The 21,636-nt window shown below is 37.2% G+C and overlaps 1 protein-coding gene across 1 annotated transcript in view; it reads left to right on the top strand.

Annotated features, from left to right (window-relative positions):
- THEMIS (thymocyte selection associated) overlaps positions 1–19,443 on the top strand; it is a 174,724-nt gene extending 155,281 nt beyond the window's left edge. The window contains exons 5-6 of the mRNA XM_047101917.1: positions 6,773–6,920; positions 18,857–19,443. Coding sequence (XP_046957873.1) covers positions 6,773–6,920; positions 18,857–18,888 — 180 coding nt within the window. The 3' untranslated portion in view covers positions 18,889–19,443. The remainder of the gene's footprint in view (positions 1–6,772; positions 6,921–18,856) is intronic.
- The last annotated feature ends 2,193 nt before the right edge of the window (positions 19,444–21,636 follow it).

The following is a 21,636-nucleotide window of genomic DNA, read 5'->3' on the forward strand; positions in this document are numbered from 1 at the left end:
CACTTGTTGAGGATAAAGGATGCCAGCAAAGGGTCTCACATGGGAGGGACACAGCCTGGAACTCTGGGATAAGTGGGAGAGGTGGTAGTGGGCTTCTGCTGGGCTGATGAAATGAGGCCTACCAACCATAGTTCTGGGCAACCCCCTATATACGACCTCCGGCTGCAAGGGACAGGAAGGTTCTCAAAGATGGTTTGTTGGGATTGGGTGGAACAAGCTCAAAAGGATGCTCTTGCAGGTCGTATAAAGAGCATATTCTGCTCAGGCGGTTGAGTGTCCTACCCTTGATTTCAGCTCAAGTCATGATGTCATTGTTCGTGGAACTGAGCCCTATGTTGGGGTCTGCACTGACAGCCTACTTGGTATTCTCTCTCTCTCTCTCTCTCTGACCCTCCTTCTCTCACTTGCACACACACGCAGTCTCTTGTTCTGTCTCTCAAAAAAAAAAATATTTACAAAAGAACATATTCTATGTAAAAGGCAGGCTATTAGTATAGATGGATAATTCTATGAAATCTCAGATATTGTCTGAAAGAGAGGACTTTATATGATCAACTTTAAATTATTTTTCAGTTTATATTCTTGCTTGTTTAAATATTTTCGTCAGAAAAAAACAAACATTTGCCTCCATTTAATTGGGTCTTTATAATGCACAATGAGAAATTTATTAGTTTTTTTAAACTGCTTAATAATCTTCTGAATTATTTATGGTGATTCAACCATATAACAAACAAAAGAGAAAATACACACATTCTCTCTCTCTCTCTCTCTCTCTCTCTCTCTCCCATTAGAAGACAGATGGCATAGAGGATTATATGTTCTGGAACGATAATTTGAATATGCAAACCTATGTTTCCTATGATTGGATTTGGAACCTCATTTCTTTATTTTAATGTATAGTTTCTGAATTACTGTTACTATTTTCTTGTTTTAAGTGTAATTTAATTATGGAGAGGAAAGTTAGTTAATGGGAAGTTTCTTCCCAAATACCACTTGAAATGTCACATGTCCCTTGTACTCACTTTTCTGAAGTGAAAAAGTACAGACAGTGGAAAGGATCAGTTGTTTATACAAGCAGAGAAAGAGACGCTTTTTTTAGCCTGTTAGGAGAGTGGTTGATTTTTTGTAAAAAGTGAAGTACATTATCTGGGATACTTCGTGTTGTTTAACATGTAAATGATGTTCAGTCCCTGGGCCAAGACAGGCCCTCTGTGACTCTCTAAAGAAAAGCGAGTCTCGCCCTTGGGGAAAAGGGACGTGGATGAATGTAATCATGAACAGAGAATCTCAATAAATTGTTAGGAAGAGGATGATTTTTTCCCTCATAACATGGCCTTGGTGAGATGAAAGATGGATTTGAAGAAAGAAAATATTTTTTGCGTAATATTAATTTGTTCATTTCTTTGTTCATGAGAAAAATATTCAGTGTGTTGTTATTGGATCATTGCTTTCAGCAGGACCACTAAAAGCAATATACAAGCTACACACCAAGAATAACATGAAAAATAATTGAACAGTTGTTTTATATTAGCAGACAGGATTATAATGACTTATTTCTAATGACAAGTTAAGTGGAAATTATACAAAATAAACAGTTTATTTTTGAACTACAACTGTAAAGTGGTCACAAAAGCCTGATGATGCCAGTTCAAATTTATCTGTGTTCTTCTCTGTTCTTTGCACACATTATTTTTCTCATTTTCCTCTGGACCTGATATTCAGGTTGAAGGCTTGATTGACATCACTGAAGCAGTGCCTGACAGAGTTTTATTTCTTCCATTATTGTCAGGTCACAATCTCATGCCTAGGGAATATGGGCCCACAGTGTGTACACTCTAAGTTCTCTATTTCCCTAATATAACCATTCCTTGATTTATAGTTTTCATAGATAGTAACCAATCCACATCAAGTCACAGAAATATATGGGACACTATATAACCATAGTGTTTTCAATGATTGCAACAGTGAATTTATTTAAAAGCACAAAATTTGCAATATGTATTTTTTATGGGTGAAACAAGTTAAAAATATGTGTTCCTTTCAAATATATAATAAGTATTACTGTTCAGAGTGACTGGATATCACTTCTAGCATATGAACATGTGACTATATAGTAGCCGGTGATAGGCTAGCTAAAGAAAAAGTCATAAAAATTAAGTCTATATTTATTCATGCACTTCTCCACTAATTTAGCATGTAGTTATGTCATACCTACTATATTTAAAATACTGAGATAAGGACTGAGAACAATGGATAAGACAGGCATAATCCTTATTCTTAGTGGGTTTGTATTTTAACCAGAGAGATAAACATTAAACACTAAATCAGGTAGTGTTTAATTATACTGTGAAAACTGCATCACAGTAGAACTACAAGGTACTCAAAGCCTAGAAAACAAAGGTGCTGACTAAAGGCTACATGGTGAAGGGAGACTTGCAGGAACTTGAGACTTAATAAATTAAAGAGGAAGAGTTTGTGGGGCACCTGGGTGGCTCAGGCAGTTAAGCGTCTGGCTTCAGCTCAGGTCATGATCTCAAAGTTCATGAGTTTGAGCTTTGCGTCGGGCTCTGTGCTGACAGCTTAGAGCCTGGAGCTTGCTTCGGATTCTGTGTCTCCCTCTTTCTCTGCTCCTCCCCCACTCATGCTCTGTCTCTGTCTCAAAAATAAAAATGCATTAAATTTTTTTTTAAAGAGGAAGAGTTTGTGAGGAATGTTCTAGGCAAACAGAAGATCCAAGCCTTAAGACAGGAAGGAATAGTGGTGGAGTTGTAAAACTAAAGCACATTTAGAATTGGAATCCAGAGTACTTATCATAGCACACAAGCCCTTGGTCATCTCATTTTATAAATCTCCCCTCACCCCTGAAGTCATAAACACATAGACAGTAAATTAAGCCACACGATTGTTGGAATTATCTAGGATGGTACAAAGACAGCTCAGTCAATAACAAAACTCTGAGAAAGTCTTAACAGTCAATGTGTAGATAAAGAAGGTTGAAACAGTAAAGGGGACTAAGAGTGAATGGTCAAAGTGGTATTAGAGACTTTAAGGCAAAGAAAGGGAGTGACTAGACATGTCAAGTGCTGCTGAAAGCTAAAGCAGGATCAAGTCGGACAGATGGAAGTTTTCAAACTGGGATGGATGCTGTGTAGAAAAAAAAGGGGAAATGAGCCTTGGACGCTGGTGGATATAGAGAAAGTAGAACGATCAATGGAGCCCAGGTTCCAATGAGGTCCAAGAATTGTCCTGGTGGAAAAAAACAGTGTTGGAGATGGGAGCTTGGCTTGAGTACAGACAATAAAAGATAGGAGATTAGGTGAGGGAGGAAGACACTTAGTGATTTTGGAGGGGGAAAAGGTTATTATGACAGGTTTCAGGTGTGGCTCTGGGAGTGAAAGTCTAAGGGAGAGAAATGGAAAGTTCATTCATAATAAGGAGATCCAGTCAGGGTGTTGAATAGAATGTCTTTGTAAATATGAACATCATCCAGGATCATGGGGATGGAAGGAAAAACAATAATCCCGTCTTTTTTTATGAAGAATGGATTGTGACTAGAGATTGGTAGATGGATGATACCAACAAGAAGGGAGATGGTGCCTACCTAGCTGGCAGGAATATCAAAGCAGTGGGGATTTTTAGCAAGGAGGTAAGGGTGCAGTGGACAGTACTATGGCAAGAATATCAACTTGAGGCTATCTAGGGGCACCTGGGTGGCTCAGTCGGTTAAGCGTCCAGCTTCAGCTCAGGTCATGATCTAACACTCCGTGAGTTCGAGTCCTGCGTTAGGCTCTGTGCTGACAGCTCAGAGCCTGGAGCCTGCTTCAGATTCTGTGTCTCCCTCTCTCTCTCTGACCCTCCCCCGTTCATGCTCTGTCTCTCTCTGTCTCAACAATAAATAAACATTAAAAAAAAAGAATATCAACTTGAGGCTGTCTAGAGTGTGGAGGAATAAGCAGCATCTTCATTTGTAGAAGTGCTATCCTCAATGGAGAATGGAATTTTAGTCAAGGTAGGGAGGTAGTGACAATGTTCTAAAAGAAAGTTGAATATGTAGTGAAAACTGCAAACTATGGAGCAAAGTTCTGAAGGCATCTGAGAGAATCTGAGAGATAAGAAGGAAGAGAAAGAGGAAGGGATTGATGCTTAATGGAAGGCATTTGGGCAGTGAAAAATGGAGCATTATGGAGATTTTTTGAGGCAGAAAATTAGTACCTGTGGATGGTTTGAAAAGCCAGGAACTGGAGGGAGAGACTGACTTTAAGTAAACAAGGTTGAGAGAACACAGCAGGATCAGCAGTTTAAGACACATCTAACTCCTTTTACATTAGGACTAGGGAATAGGAACCAGGCTGTAACAAGTAAAAAAAAGGAGAGGTTGAAAAACTTGACATGGCTCCACTAGAGGAGACCAGTGTGGGGACTGCCTTTATTTAGCAAAGTGGGGTTCTTAATTATTGAAATGCTGATGTATTTATAAAATGCTCAATCTGCCAGATATTTGCACCAAGATGCACCAGACCTGTGCAATACTTGACCCATTATGATCAAATGGTCAGCCTTGATCTGCTCAGCCTTTCATGTTACAGGTTTCAGGTTTCAGAAATTTATTTAAGTTTTGTGTTTCTTCTTTGAAATCTGGTTATAATTCACATAATTTTCATGAATTTTTACATTTCTCCCTCAATATTTTAATAATATTGATTGAATTTGGAATGAAAAAACAAGAAGCCACATTTCTTCTTTATCCTAGTTTATTACTCAATACTGAAAAACTATGATTTAATAGTCATTGAATGAATATATTTTCCAAAGGCATCTAATATCAAAAATACTTAAATTCTAGTTTAATCTGCTTCTTTTCAAAGCTATGGGCCAATACAAACTATGTGACAAGCCTGACAACAAATTTAAAAATTCATACTGACTTAAATTTTTCTGGGCTGTGGATGAGTCAAATATAAACAGGTGTAGCGGTTTCATTTTGGTCAATACCGACATTCAAATGCTGATCTTTTGAGTTGTCCCCCATAGGATCACCTGGATCCCATCTTTTGTTAGTAGAGAAGGAATTTGAGAATTATCTACAAATGACTTACCACACTCTATTTTAATTCTCCACTTAAACAATTTAAGAAATTATGTTGGAACAATTTAAACTATGTCATATTTACATTTGTATTCTCATACTGTACCCAGTATCTGGGATTCTATAGATAAATTGGATATATCATTTATCTATGGCCACACAATGCCGCATACTCACCAGCAAAATCTAATGCATATAGCCAAACCACATTTATTTAGTCCACGAAACTGTGGAGTTCAGCTGACCTGATCAAGGCTGGTTCACCCAAATGTCTGGGTTTCTACTGGCTGTTGGTTGTCTCAGCTCTGATGATTGGGGTAACCTGACTTTACTCTCTGTGCCACTCAACCCCCAGTAGGCTAGTCTAAGCATGTCTTCATGGAGTAGTGAAAGGACAAGAATGAGCAAAGCCAATTGTGGAACTATCTTTCAAGTCTCTGTGTCGCATGGGTGTCAATATCCTGTTGATCCAGAAGTCACATGGACAAGTCAAAGTAGAAGGACATGGCAAAATTACATGAAGGACATGGATACAGAGAGAGGTGAAGAAATGGGGCCATCAATGTAACCAATCCACCACATTGAATGGATAAATGAACAAATGGATTGCACAGTGGTGTGAAAAGCACTGGACTAAGGGTTGGGAGACGTATCCCTGAGGCTCGGCACCATTCATTCTGTTTATTTGGGTTAATTATTTAATCATGATGGACCCTAATTTCCTGATTGGCCTTTTCCAAGCTTTAAAAGCCTTTAATTTGAGCTTTTGATAAAGCTTTTAATAAACTTAATGCTGTACACAGTCTGCACGAGGAACTTAAGGAAAATTGTTCATTATCCTATCCCTTAGTGAACCAAAGTGGCTAATATGGATGGCCAATGTTGACTGGCTAATTTTGACTCTATGAATCTTTGAATATTATGTAACCATGTTTAAACTGAAAACCCTTTAGTCTGAATTTGAATATGGTTCAAAGTGCTGAAAGTTCAGTTTCCTGTTTAGGTCTCTAGTTTTTGCTCCTATCTGATGATTCTTTTGAAGCATACAATATGTCAGTATTAAATCAAACACTGTGACATCTCTTATATGTGAGAGGTGTTTTAGGGTCCATTGATGTTGTGCCTTAATAATTCATTGTTAGGAGGAATTATTATTCTTAAATTGAGTAGAGAAGCTTTGTCAAGTTTGCATAATGCTGATAAAAATATGAGTTAATTTAAAGTAGATGCTATGATTTGTTTTACATAAAGGCCACAGGTAATGCAGAAATGAAACCTGCTCTTCATTATACAATATGTGATTATGTAACACATAATGAAATGCTGTAGAATTTAACTCTAAGAATAAAAACTGAGTGAAAATGTGTTAAATGAGAAATATCTTATAAACTTTACATGAAGAAAATGATGTACACAAACAGGATTTGAAGATGATTTTCTGAGTCTCAGATGACTTCTTATTCTAGTCACTCAGATTGCCTAAAAAATTCCACACGTAGATTACCAAAATATATTGATGAAAATGTAATTTGTAACTCACTTTGACATTTCGAATGTTCTGATTCAGATATACAGACATAACTTGCCATATGATAAATGTTTATCCTTGTCATATCTCTGGGAAGCATTTATTTTGGACTGATAATTTACTTGTGAAATCAATCATTCTGGCCTGTGTCATTTCAGAGTCTCCATGTAGACAAGAAACTGCACTCAAATCAAGCTGGCCTGGATTCAAAAGTACCAGTTGGTTGTCAAAATGATTCGGCCGATCTGGAGAAAGAGAAAAGCAAGAGTGGGGCAACTGTCGTAGCAGCCACCAATGTAACCACAGGTTAGTTAAGCCACGTGACAATGGTTTTAATTGCCCACATGACAAATGCATAATATACAGATTGTTACTACCACTTTGCTTGGAATATATGGCTCTCTCAAAGTGACTGCCTGAATTGCAAATCTCATTGAGATGTAGTTTTAAGTGCAGCGTAATATTAGACACTCACAATAAGTCTGTTCATTGTTCTCTTTTATTTTTTATTTCTATTTTATTCTCTTCATTTATGGTTTTCATGGCCAAGGATGTGTTTTAAGATTGCTTGTATTATCATGACAATAATATTTTTAAATTTTTGCTAAAATTAGCAAGAGGATTAATGGCTTCAGAAGAGGTTATAGCAACTGAGATGTCTTTAATTTAAAGATGTGTCAAAGAAGTAACCTAATGTATATGTGAATTATGATGGTTTTGTTTCTAGGGGTGATGATCTGATATTTTTCATCTCTACTAAAAGCAAAACAAGAACAAATGGACCTGTGGAGAAGTTGATAGCGTTGCTACTAACTTCCATATTGTAGAAATCTGGGATGAGTTAGCAAGGGAAATGAGAATTTTCTTTCTTGGCAATATTTTAGACACACCAAAGCAGCTCAATTTCTATTACACTTTATCTTTGAAACTTTGCATTTCGTTTGTAGGAAAATGGAAACGGTAATTATTCTTAAGCATATGGTTTGTTCCTTTCCCCTCCGTATTTGGTTTTGTAGCTAGCGCTCCTTTTTTTCTCCAAGGGCATGTAAAAGTCAAAATACTAGATATAACGTCTCTGAAGTGTTTCTGCTCAAACTCTGTCTGTACAATCTGGGTTCTTTCATGTAGTTAGCTTACTGACTTTTGACACTCCTATAAAAATATCCCATAGAGCTTTTCTTATTGCCTTTTCATTGACTCTTGCCGACTGATAAAAATGAAATTCTGTGAAGGGCTTTGAAAACCATGCATATTGCAATTCCTGCAAATTTCAAATACTAATCAAGCATGACTATAAAAGAAACAACTACTGCAATGAATATTGCTGCAGTGTATTGAGTCTCAAGCCATTACTAATTCATTGAAAACTTTTTTCCCCTTAAGATTATGGATCCTACAAAATACCAGATAACAAAATTCCCAAGATCAAAGTTTATGTTTCAATCATTGGAAAACTTATCTGATCTACCCCTGTGTGTACCTCTTCCTGGGATGGCACTGGACAGCCCCAGCTTTGCACCCTGCATGAATAGTGCAGAATATGTCACAGACCCGGGCAGCACCTGCTTTGAAGATGTCGCCTCTAAGTGATGGCTTAAGAAAAAAGAACACCTGGAATTAAAGTAGTGTTTTTAAGCAAGTGAGACTCCTAACTTTATTTAAGAACGGTAAACTGACCTCTCCTTACTTAGGTTAATTTCAACATACATTTATTTAGAAATTGTTTAGTCCGCTCATCTGGGAAATATCTTCATTTGCTTTCCCATCTGTAATTACAATCAATTACAGAATAAGCTGTCTTCATTATGAATTAAAGTGTATGACAATTCCATATGTAAAAATACAAAAGTTAGATAACACAGAAATAGAATTCTTCAAATTCCATTTCATCTTCTGTAATATATGTCTCTCTATTTGGAAAAAAAAGACTCACTGGATCTCTACTTAATATTTACCATATACCAGAGATAGCCCATCTCTGAGTATCCAGAAGCCACCACAGAGATCAGGACAAGCAGATGATACCCTTTCCGAACTTTCCCCTCTTTTTAGTGCTTCGGCAGAAGTCAGTAATTTCCTAAATTCTCTTTGGTAAGAATGGCAGTTTTAGAGTCTTTTGTAGCACATCACAGACAAAAGCAAAAACAAAAGCAAAAATCTTATGAAGACAGGGGTGCTGCTTCTCCCAGTTTGCTCCTTTTGGACACTTAGATGTTCTTCCTTGTCTTAGATGTTCTTGTTCTTCCACTTAGATGAAGTGGAACCAATTCAAATATGTATCTAATCATTATACTAAAAGGAATTCTTTATTTTAGAATTGAACGTAAATAATGAGAAGATTTGCTGTGAATGGCTGAATGCACATCGTGTGATGAAAGTTTGCACTGCTGCAGCCAGGGGAGCAATAAATTCTACCTCAGGAGCCGTGCTGCCCGGCCTGGCTCTTCTTCCCCAAGCAGCCAATGTAAATGCTTCCCCCAGTCTCCTGCATGACCTTCTTCTGTGGGTCCTTGACTCACTCTGGTTGCTTGGCAGGTTGGCAATGCCCACGTCTTATTTTAGGAACTTTGTTATTAAGCCTGTACATAGGTTTGTCCATAAATTACTAAAAGAACAGTCCTCTAAAAGTGGGATGATTAAGTGCTTAACCTTTGGAGTCTGAACTCAGACTGTTGGGTTTAAATCTTGGCTCCCACTTGCTAGCTGTGTACCATGAGCAATTTGTTAATGTCTCTAGCTCTTTATTTGTAAAACTGCATTAATAATAGGGCTACACTATAGGCTATTTTGGAGACTATATTCGATAAAATAGGTTAAAGTTGGTATAGGACATAATAAACTCCAATTGAATCATAGCTATTATAACTAACTTTTTCATCCTTACGAGTTGATCACTAAGAAAAACTTTGGTTCCAGACAGTGTCTTTTGCAAACCACTGGCTGTGACCACCTGTTGTGGCTCTTGTGGTTTCTGAGTTTCTGCTGGCACCTTTTTTCCTTCGAAGAATGTATCCTCCTGGGAAATTCATGGCTCCTATGAATCCCATGTGCCTGGGAGTCCATTGGAAACCTTTGGAGATGAGACACTGACTCCTCTGAGTCCAAGATATAGTGCAACTCTGCAGGGACAGGAAAGCCCTGACCCTCCCTAATGGACATCTTCCCCATCTTAGGTCAGCTGCAATAGCTCAGGAAGAGCACAGGACTTCACTGTTTATTCAGTTAAAGTGCTATTTTTGGTAGACGACGTGTGTTAAGTACAAATGTTTGTTTTAAGCTATTTGTTTCATGTCTAGTTCCCTGGGTGGGCTTGCATGTGGAACATTTATTGGGAGTGCTCTTGGGAACGACACATATGGCAGAGAAACAAAAGCAGGTCTAGGCAGAGGGGGAAGTTGAGTCATAATACAGTCACAACAGAGACCTTAGCTGTTCCCACCGGAAGGCCTGGAGCTGGTATGGCTCTTCAGAGTTGTCCTGTTTGGGGGTGAGGGGCCAGGTCTTTATCAGTCATTGGATATCGAGGCTTCCAAGAAGGGGGCAGGACTATGGGTAAGGTGGCTTCCTTCAGCCAAGGGCAAAGTCATTTGGTATCAGAAGATGATCATTTAGTTGTGAAAAGGATCTGGCTATAATGTAGGTCAACTCATTAATTGCAGAGATTGCTTGTGGTGATCTGACTGGCTGAACAAAGATTTCCTCCTTCTGTGTCTCTCTAAAAACTGCACTCTTTGCCAGAAAGGATAATCTTTTAAATATGCCTATTTGTTTTTGCCCTGCATAAATGTGCTCTACTGAGCAAATTCTATATTCTCCTGAACAAAGCTATCAGTTGGAATGTCCTTTCTTTTGAAGCTTCAGTTATGTTCTTCTAATTATTCCTCCATCTTTACATTAAATTCATGCCACAACTCATCTTACATAATAAATTCAACTTGTCAAGGAGTGAGAAGACCCCCTAGGTCAGAAAACAAAAAGCAGGTATCCTAAGATCTAGTTCCAGTTCTGCCATACCCAGATGTCTTGCCCTTCACAGGCCATTTCATTTTTCTGAGTTATAGTTTCCTTACCAAAAGAGGAGGTACACCAAGAAATCTCTGTGCCCTGTCAATTCTGAAAGTATGAGATTCTGTGGCCTATTCTGATATCATAGAGCATGCAGCTTTGGTCATCTGTAAGCAAAAGTCACATAGAAGTGATTCACCACATGTAGGAACCTACATATTGTGGTCAATTAAACAGAAGAAAGAAAACAAGCTCTGTGGAAAAAACTCATCACTGAAGTCAAGGTAGAAGCTACAGATGAAGAATGGATCTATCGGAAAATAAATAAATTTTTATATTGAGCTTTAATTTACCCTTAACATTTGATCTCAACTTTAGATTTACTTGTATTATGAGAAATGAAACATGAGGCAGTTATCTATCGGGACTACTTTGAGAGTTAGATAAAGTTGGTGTTCTGTATTAAAGACCTGGACTGAAGAATGACTGAAAACATGCTATCAAGAGATAGTACTTTAGATATCATAAAACATATTTTCGTTTCTCAATTTTAATAAAGGAATACTTCAGTAATTCAGCGTTATTGTAAGTAGTGTGTAATTCTAAGCACAATAATTACCCTTACTCCAAAGACTGGAAAATCTGTTATATAGAATATTGGACAATTTTATTTATTTATTTATTTATTTATTTATTCCATGAAAGACGCCTACTTGCTTATCTTTTCTTTAAATTTTATTTAAATCTAAGTTAATTAACACATAGTGTAATAATTGTTTCAGAAGTAGAACCCAGTGATTCATTATTTACATATAACACCCAGTGCTCATCCCAATAAGTGTCCTCCTTAATGCCCATCACCCATTTAGCCCATTCCCCTCCCTCCTCCTCACCAGCAACCCTGTTTATTCTTTGTATTTAAGAGTCTCTTATGGTTTGCCTCCCTCTCTGTTTTTATCTTATTTTTCCTTCCCTTCCCCTATGTTCATCTGTTTTGTTCCTGTAATTTCAAACTGGTAATCAAAAAATCTGGTATATCATTCATCCTTCTATTTAACATCAGTGCAGATTTTTCATAATATAAACAAAACAAGGACACCGGTATGATTCCTCTGACATTTCCAGGGAATACTATCTGAGTTTGGAAGTACTGACAGCTTAAAGTGAAATGTTGTAAGATTGCTCTTCATTTTATAGCAACCCATTTCCCTCTTCTCGGAAGGTTTAAATGTTTAAGAATATGCTGGAAGGAGAACCCACAGTCATTTCATTCTTTCAACAGTTTTGAAATATCATTTCCTATTAGGCAGTTGTGTGAGTACTGACAGCCTTGCCCCTCATCTTCCCCAGAGATTAATTTATTTCCTGCAGTGTTTTCTCTTTGCGGAAAATCTGACTCGTCAGCCTTCACCAATGGGAAATCTCATCAGCAGAATGTTAATTGTAAAAGCAGAATCATATACCATATTGAAAGGGAAAAGCAGTTCTCTAGGCAATGCAACCCTTTTCTTTTCTTTTCTTCTCACTCCATTCTCTCCTCAATCTGCGGCTGGACAGGAATATTAACCACTGGGGAAACATTGTGCAAGATGGTGAGTTATAGAGGGAAATATTCAAGCTTTGCAACCAGACCGACCCAAGGCTGAACTCTTATTTGAATGAAAGTCACATTTTCTTGTGATTTTGTTTCTTTATCTGTAAAATGAGAATAAAAATACCTGTCTCACATGAAATTGTGTAATGAGACTGGCACAGAGGATACACTAAAATATTATTATTATTATAGGGTCAATCAACAGTCTTTGTTTAGCACTGTATTGATTGCTGTGGCATCATATTTAACCATGTGAGTATACCAAGGAATCTGTTAGAGATTTGAAGAAATATATCTTCTAGCTGTTAGTTGTCAGGAGTGTTAGACCAAGATAGATTATTGAGATAGCCTGTTTGAAGTCTTGTCTTCCATTCCATTTCCTTTTTCTTCTCATTTCCACTCATATAGATTTCACAATGCTTGCTAAACACTTAGAAACTTGTTGTTTTTTTCACCAGTAAATTCTTTAGTACCCAAAGGCTCTTTGCTAATAGTTTTAGATCTATCTATTAGGACGGTACATTGCATTTGAGTTATATTTTCCAAAATTATTTTCTCTGAAATAAAAATTATCAATTTATATTTGATTCAGTCTCAGAAATAAAACTTTGGTGAATTAAATCTTGAGATTAAGAAGACAATAATATACTAGAAAAGTAGAGATGAAGTTGAGAAATACTAGATGAAAAATCAAAATCAGGTTTTAAGCCGAGAATAATGATTTTTGTACTATGATTATGATTAACAGATCCATTTAAGTAAATGAAGTTTTTTTCTTGTTTCCCCCATGTTTTTTTGTGATTTGAGTGTGACACTAGAAAGAAAGAGCAATCAAAGCATTAGATGATCAAGTGAAAAAAGGAGATGTCATGGTGTAAACTCCTAACAACTGTGACCTAACAACTAAGCTATGTGCATGGTGTCCAACTTACAATAGGTGATATTCTTTCATGTGGCAAAATAATAGTTTTCTCCAGACTGAGGACAGTATCTTCACTTGTGTAGAACAGGAGCCTGAATCTGTGTGGTGACCTCTGCCTTTGACCTTTATGGAGTCATGCACAAATCATCAATTGATCCTTTTTAATGGTAAAGGCTTTTTTTTTAACTATAGAATTTACTTCTAAATAATATACTTTTGAGTCTTTCCCTAATTCTCTGAAAATCCTCATAAATAACTTTCAATCTTATCATTTTAAATTTCCTTTCTCCTTTTTTTTTTTCTAAACATGTTTCTTGTTGGCACATGAGAATCTTTCTTTTATCCATTATTTTGTACCAATTCTAGTTCTTGTTTTATTAAAGAAACGTTTTTTATTCTGACCAATGATCAAAGTAAAGGAAAAAGGAAGAGTTGACAGTAACTTTCAAAACTTATTGCAGTGATTCTCTTAATTTCTTGCACATAAAAAAGTCACTTTATGAGCATCTTAAAAATACATATTCTTGGGGGAAAATACATATTCTTGGAATCTGCTGTCTAGAGCAAGATGGGCAAACTGGCAGTGAGTCGGTCAGCCTGTCCCATTGTCTGTTTTTGTATGCCCATGAGCTAAGAATATTTGTTATTTCATTTTTAAATGTTAGAAAAAGACAACGAGGGGCGCCTGGGTGGCGCAGTCGGTTAAGCGTCCGACTTCAGCCAGGTCACGATCTCACGGTCTGTGAGTTCGAGCCCCGCGTCAGGCTCTGGGCTGATGGCTCGGAGCCTGGATCCTGTTTCCGATTCTGTGTCTTCCTCTCTCTCTGCCCCTCCCCCGTTCATGCTCTGTCTCTCTCTGTTCCAAAATAAATAAAAACGTTGAAAAAAAAATTAAAAAAAAAAAAAAAGAAAAGAAAAAGACAACGAAAAAATATTTTTTGTGACATGGAAATTACAGGAAATTCAAATTTCAATATCTATATAACATTGTATTGCAACAACAGCCACACTCATTCATTTAATATTGCCCATGGCTGCTTTCATACTGTATCCGCAGAGTTGAGTGATTTTGACAGAAACCATATGCAAAGCCTAAAATATTTACTCTCTGATCCTTTAGAATGAAAGTTTTCTAACCTCTGCTCTAAACAGTCTAATTCAGTAGTTCTCAGGTAGAAACTAGGAATCTATTTTGACGTACATTTTATGTGACTGTGAGGCAGGAGGTTCTTTGGAACACATTTTGAAAAACAATGCAGTGGAAGAATTATGGACAACTTTTCTCTTCTCACTCATCACACTCATTTTATCAGCAAATCCTACTGGTTTTATCCTCAAGCAATATCTAGAATATGACTATTTATTTTTACCATGTTTACTGTTGTCAACCGAATCCAAGTCATCATCATTTCTTTTTTGGATTCTTGTATTGGCTTCCTAGTCAGTCTGCTTCTTTCTTTCTTTCTTTCTTTCTTTCTTTCTTTCTTTCTTTCTTTCCAGAGCACATGTGTGGGGCAGGGGCAAAGAGATGGAGAGAGAGAGAATCCCAATCAGGCTTCTCACTCTCAGCGTAGAGCCCAATGTGGGGCTCAAACCCATGAACGGCGAAATCTTGACCCGAGCTAAAGTCAAGAGTCAAACATTTAACTAACTGAGCCACCCAGGTGCCCCAGTCTGCTTCTGCCCTTGCCTCATGCTGTCCATTCTAGTCAGACATTTAACTAACTGAGCCACCCAGGTGCCCCAGTCTGCTTCTGCCCTTGCCTCATGCTGTCCATTCTCAACACAGCAGCCAAGAGTGCATGTGTGAAAACCTTAGTCAGATCATGTAACTCCTTTCCTCAAAACCCTCCAATGGCCTCTCTACTTCTCCTCCTTTGTCACTATCTAGCTACTTTGGCCTCCCAACTGTTTCTCTGAAACTCTAGTGTGCTGCATCCTCAACACCTACACAGACTGTTTTCTCCAAATGGCATAATCTTCCCCCAGAGAGTGACGGACTTTGAGGTTTGTCTTCGGTCAGTCTTTCCTTAACCATTGGCTTCTTAGTGATCCCTTCTGTAAACACTTTATTTAAAATTATAACCTTCCTGTATGGGGCTGCCTATCTCCCTGGTGCCATCCAACATATTATATATACCTTACTTTTTTTATTTTGACCAGGGGTCACCTTCCCCACATGAGGGCACCATAGAGGCGGGGATTTTTATCGGTTTGCTCTAAGATTCTAAAAGAGTGCTGACTCTCTTGATAAATATTTCTTGAACAAAGAAATGAGCCCCAGATTCCCATTTTGGGCTTGATGGATAATGTGTGACAACTATGAAACATTTCTTGTGTGCAAAAATAGTTGCCATGAGTATAAATATAAGACTCACCCCTAGAAAATGATGAAATATGATGATAGGAAGAATACAGCAGCTATTTCAATCTCAGCCAATAACTTAATTACAAATGGTCCTAAGGAAAGTAGAGGTTAGATACAGATATGAAAATGGGTAAATGGATGAAAATCCAGTTGAAAATCTTGAGAAGAGATTCCAGGAAGCCACATTTCACAGTTGAGCTGCCTCCTCTAAGAAGTAGTTGTACTTTCTGCAGGTTCTACTGTTCATCATCAGCTTGAGCAATTTGAGGAGACTGGATCCCAAAGTTTCCCAAAGGGAAAATGAGCAGGGTGTGACTAGCAGTGGTTCAAATTCACTCCTTAGGAAGCATCAGCATTAGAAGATAATGTAAAGCAATTTTAGATGAACTTGAATTTGAACTTGATTCCTCTAAACTAAAAGGAAATGGATGTTTTTCTTTCACCTTAATCTTCTCATTCAACAAATTCATCTGATTTTACATATATAAAGCTTTATTGTGTGGATTGAATAATAGGTTATTCTTACAAAGATGTAGATTTTAACTACTAAAGAATACTTTTTAGAGAGAAAAACAAAACAAGACTGCATTGTTTACCTGTTCTTCCATGGATGAAGTGTTTGGCTTGATCTCCAAGGGGTGTACATGATTCTACATCCCTCAGTTAATTTAGTCATTTAAGTAAATGTGAATTCAAAAGCCATCAGTGAATATTCAATTCAGTGTAAGAAACGTCACCTCCATATAAAGTTTGTGACATTTCCAAAAGGAATGGTTGATGAATGCCAAAAGAGTTGAAGGTTTTAAATCAGTTTGAATTTTAAAACCTAAATAATTGTCAGAAAAGTCAGTTCCTGTACATTTTGAGATTCTTAAAATTAATACAATAAAGAACTCCTTTTCTATTCAACGTGAAATCTGCTCTGTCAACTTGAACTGGCCACAAGAACCCAAGTGTTGTTTGAGGCGTTCTTGTGCTGGATGGAAGATTGGGCTCGATCAGGGAAAGGCAACGTGTAAGGTCCCCTCCAAACTAAGATTATTTAAATCCTATTATTTTATACTGAGATAATCTGATTATTCTAATTCCCTCACCTCCCATTTTTCTGCTTAACTATGTACTATCTTAAATCAGTTTATTGACAAGGGAGAATGAGACTAATAACTGTCAAGATGACAGATTGAACTTTCAGACTACAGGCTTATAAATAGTTTTATGTGAATATGAGATGGTAATAACAGGTAATATTTCTGTAGCACTTTACATTGTACAAAGCACTTGCAGATCCATTATTTCGTTTGATATTTCCTCACCTCTATGATTCAGTTATTACTATCACAACTCATTCCTTGATAGAGAAATGGAATTCAGAGATTCCTCCAGACACACAGTCCATAAGTCTTAGACTCAGGAATCAGACCTCGTTCTTCAGATTCCCTTTCTTTATATCACAATATATTGATCTCATTTGCCCTTGTCCCCTTCTTCCTACAAGGAAAGCAATACTGTGAGGGAGAAATAATGTTGCTATCCCTTTTTACAGATAAAGATAGTAGGTGATAGCATTGGGAATTAAATCTGGGCATACTGCCTAAAAAGCTGTGTTCCTTCATCTATAATGTATATTTGACAGTGTGTAGTTTTATTGCTGTTTGAGATGTGAGGAAGACCTAAAAATCTAAAGGTAGAAGTTGGGACTGGCAGGTGATGAGAAAGAATGAAATCATAAGCGCATGGAATCCAGGCTTTCTCTCATTAGGCCACTGACTACCCCCATCCCACCCCCTACCCTCAGCTCCCCGCCCCAGTTAGCATTGAGAGATGTTGATGCAGGAACATAAATTGAGGCTTCCAGAGAAATTAGCATGATGTGTGGAGAAATTCCACTTCTTTCTGCTTTGACATCTCCTTTCTTCTTTCCCAGTTAGTCTGTGAGCTCCTCAGATGTCACAAAACTATACTTTGTCTTTATATTTCACACATGTAATAAAAATAGCTAACAGTTGGTGAGACAGTAAACCTCTTTAGTGTTAAATGTAAAACTCTTTGCATCTATTACCTAATTTAATCTTTGTCATAACCCTGTAAAATAGGAATTATTATCCCTTACCCCCTCTTCTTTTTAAACATGAGGAAATGAAGCACATAAAGGCTAGGTAACTTCCTTAAGGTTATACAGCTAGTATGTAGAAGGAAGGAAGGAAGGAAGAAAAGGAAGGGAGGGAGGGAAGAGGAAGGAGAAGGAGGAGGGAGAGGGAGGAGAAGGAGAAAAGAGGGGAGAGAAAAGAGAAGGGGAGGGAGAGAAGAAGAGATGGAAAGAAGGGAAAAAACAAAAGGAAAAAGACAGGGAGGGAGAAGAAAAGAAGGAAATGGAGGGGGAAAGAGAGGAAGGAAGGGAAGGAGGGAAGGAAGGGAAGAAGTCATAGGCTAATGAGAGCTCAGAGTCAAGAACTTTGAAGTGTTCCTCTTCAGGGCCACATGGCTAGCACTCAACAGATCACTAGTACAATGGAGGTATGGGAGAGCAAAAGAGATGACAGGTTTTCTGTACCTCTTGACCATTATAGTGGATGCTAGTAGAATTTTTTTTAAACCTCCCAGCCCCCATGGTCCCCAAAGCCGTAATGGAAAGGAATGAAGTGTCTTGCCTGAACATAGACAGAATCCCTACTGTGGTATAGCTTGCTTTACTTGAGGGCTTGATACAGTGTTATTTTACGTTAATGGAAAATCTGTATGTGCTCCTCAGAAACAGTAGATCATTCTGCTTACACTTGGGACCTGGTACTTTTTCTTCAGTTTAACATTTATAGGTACTCTTTTCCCCCTGTGCAGTCTTTGGAACTCCACTAGGTTTGGGCTCCATTCTGTAGGCCTCGTGTCACAGCCGAGGCGATGGGTCTGCAATCGGACACTTTCAGAGCACAATCAAGCTTCAGTCTCTTACTAGCTGTGTGATTGCTGGGCAAGTCTCTTCACTGTGGATTCAGTGGTTTGTTGTTGTTGTTTTTACCTTACATAGCCTGTATAATAGAGTTTTTCTAAACTAAAATGCAAAGAAAAGCACTTTGTAAACTGAAAAACACTTTACAAATTTAAGGTATTGTCTCCTACCTCGTAGAAATATGTATCTTGTTCCTGAAGAGCTTATATTTCTTCCTTGTCTTATTCTGTTTTTTGGTTGGCTTTTTGTTTGTTTGTTTGCCTCCTCTTGTTTTGCTTCTAATTATTTTCCCAAAAACATATATGCGTGTGAGTATACTATAAACAGTATTTGAAAGCACGTAGTTTCTTTCCTGGCTATTTCCAATACACATTTCTGATGAACCCTTCTTATTTTTCTTTACTTATAGAAATCTCCAAAAGTAAAAAACATCAAAAGTAATGAGATGCGACTGAAGCCACCTGGGCAGTGAACATAAATGTTGCAATGGAAAAGTAAGCTTAGCCTTCAAGCCGAAAACAACTATTCCCCAACAGACTTCAGAAGAAACTTGACTGGCCATGGCAAAGGAAAAACACAACCTTAAAAGTTTTAACAGATAATACTTAAAGAGAAACCTATGATATTGAATTCACATAATCTATTCTGTTGTGCCAAAATCTGTATATATGGTTTTATTGTTACTTAGGACATATTTATTTAATGTGCACACACTTTCTGTGATTCCTATTTCCCCTGCCAACCATGAATCAATTGAAAATGAATTTTATATTTCAGTTTCTAGGTGAACTAGTTGAAAATATGTTGAAAGCCCACCAAATATTTTCAGGGTTTCAGAATTTGGTTTCTTTCTACAATTTTTCTAGAATTATCATCATTCCTGCTAAAAATAACTTAAAAAATAATTATATCTGAGAGTGATTTAAAATACCCAAGTTTCGGGGCGCCTGGGTGGCTTGGTTGGTTAAGCGTCCGACTTCGGCTCAGGTCATGATCTCGCGGTCTGTGAGTTCGAGCCCCGCGTCGGGCTCTGTGCTGACAGCTCAGAGCCTGAAGCCTATTTCAGATTCTGTGTCTCCCTCTCTCTCTGCCCCTCCCCTGTTCATGCTCTGTCTCTCTCTGTCTCAAAAATAAATAAACGTTAAAAAAAATTTTTTTTAAATAATAAAATACCCAAGTTTCTTATCTGATTCCCTGGGAGCTGTGAAAATGAATTTGACTTCACATTTTCAGTTTGTTTATAAATAAGTATGTTTGAGGCTTAGCCCCCAAAGCTATCATGAGTCACAGGAATTTTCTATAACTTTCTCCCCTGCCTCCTAACAACCAGAGTTCATGACTACAATATCACCAAAGATCAGATAATATGCTTTATTATTTTATGTACTGTATACTAGATAACCCTTTAGATGAATGCTTGTTAGGATTATAGTAAAACCATTTCATTTATGTATCATTATGTACTGAGTATACAGGGACATATTATTTTGCCTCTAATAAAATGAAGAGACAGAGAAGTTAGTTACACAGGAATTTAATGGCAAGCTTTGGACTTTGTTCATAGGTCATACTCTATACAAAAACTGTTAGTTAATCTCCTATATCATAATTATTTTCTATTGGGTATAACAATTATTCATTGGTTTAGTACCAAGGAGTCTCTGAAGACAACAAATCATGAAACATCTCTTCAACAGAAAAAAAAGAAAACCTACAGTAAGAGATCTTTCACACAATGCTTTATTGATAAACTGATATAGCTTACTTCTTCTTACCTTTTTTTTTTCTTTTTAAGTGGAGCTGAATCCTGATTTCCAATACCCTAAAGACTGTTTTAGTGACTTCATGTGATGCTACAGTTGGTTATTTACAACTTCTGAAATTTTCTGAGAAGGTTTCACTTCTATTTATGTTGCTGGTTTATGCCCATAAGAACAAGAACTTTGCAAAAAGCTTATGTCCTCACCTTTGATTATTGAATTCCACAGAAAGTCCCTTCTCACTTCATCGATGTTGGCAAACTCATAAAACTCACAGACCAATTTTCTATTTTTCAAATAGTAATGAATAATTAGTGGTTTTTATTTGCTATATGAGAACAATTAAATTAGTACTTTTAGTCAGTACAATTCTTTGATTAGAAAATCAAGACAATGCATGTCTTAGTTTGGTTATAAACTATCAAGGTCTTTCTAGTGGAAATCATATATAAACATCTCTAACAATACAAATCCTTATAGGTACTATGCTTCCAGCTCTGTTGCTATTAAAAAGTGTTAATCAACTTCATGTTCATCTATGGAAGATTTTGGAAGGTTGGAAATAAATTTTCTAATTTTAATTTGTATTTGTGTGTGTGTGTCTTTTGTCATGTTTAACTGTGGAATAACTATCTTCCTATAACAACTAAGTTAAAATTTTTAACTAGAACTGAAACCAGTTGTTCACTAGTAAGAAGAAGGCCGCCTATGTTAAAGAAGCCAGGAGAATAGAGATACTGTCCTCCTGCCCCTGTCTGCCACAACCAGGGACCTGTAACGATGGTTCCAGTGACCATCTAGTTGTTCACTAGTGAGAAGAAGGCCGCCTGTGTTAAAGAAGCCAGGAGAATAGAGATACTGTCCTCCTGCCCCTGTCTGCCACAACCAGGGACCCGTAACAATGGTCCCAGTGACCACATTTCACAGTATGGTCAGGCTGTATGGATAGCTGCCAAGATTTCCAATTATGAATGTTACCGTCTTCCTAATTAAATCAGGTAAACAGTTTTGGGAAGGAGATGGAAAGGAGTGAGAAATGGAAAAAGGAAAATGTTCTTTTTTGAGATGTGTTCGGCTCTGAAAACCAGGACTTTAATATAAAAAGTGTTTGTTTTAAGATCAAAGTCAACATTAATGAGACTTCTGGATGTTTATCCAAAGGCTTAAGATACAAGTTACTTCTAAAAGAGGATATATAAAATTCGTAGGAATATATCTCAATAAGCTGGAACACTAAAAACTGAATCTAATAGAATGAAAGTATTCTTCTGATGTTGCCACAGAAATATTTCCACAATTTTATCATTTCTACTGCTTCTACTTGCACTAACCCTGTCACCATTCTCCTATTCTTGCTAACATTCAATCTATTCTTAATGAAGTAGCTAGCATGAAGCTTTTTAAAACATATATTATTTCATGCCACATT

This window comes from Lynx rufus, unplaced genomic scaffold, assembly GCF_022079265.1.
Source record: "Lynx rufus isolate CCGP_SWC_20201006 ecotype Redwood Valley unplaced genomic scaffold, mLynRuf1.p SCAF_6, whole genome shotgun sequence".
NCBI classification, from domain to species: Eukaryota; Metazoa; Chordata; class Mammalia; order Carnivora; family Felidae; genus Lynx; species Lynx rufus.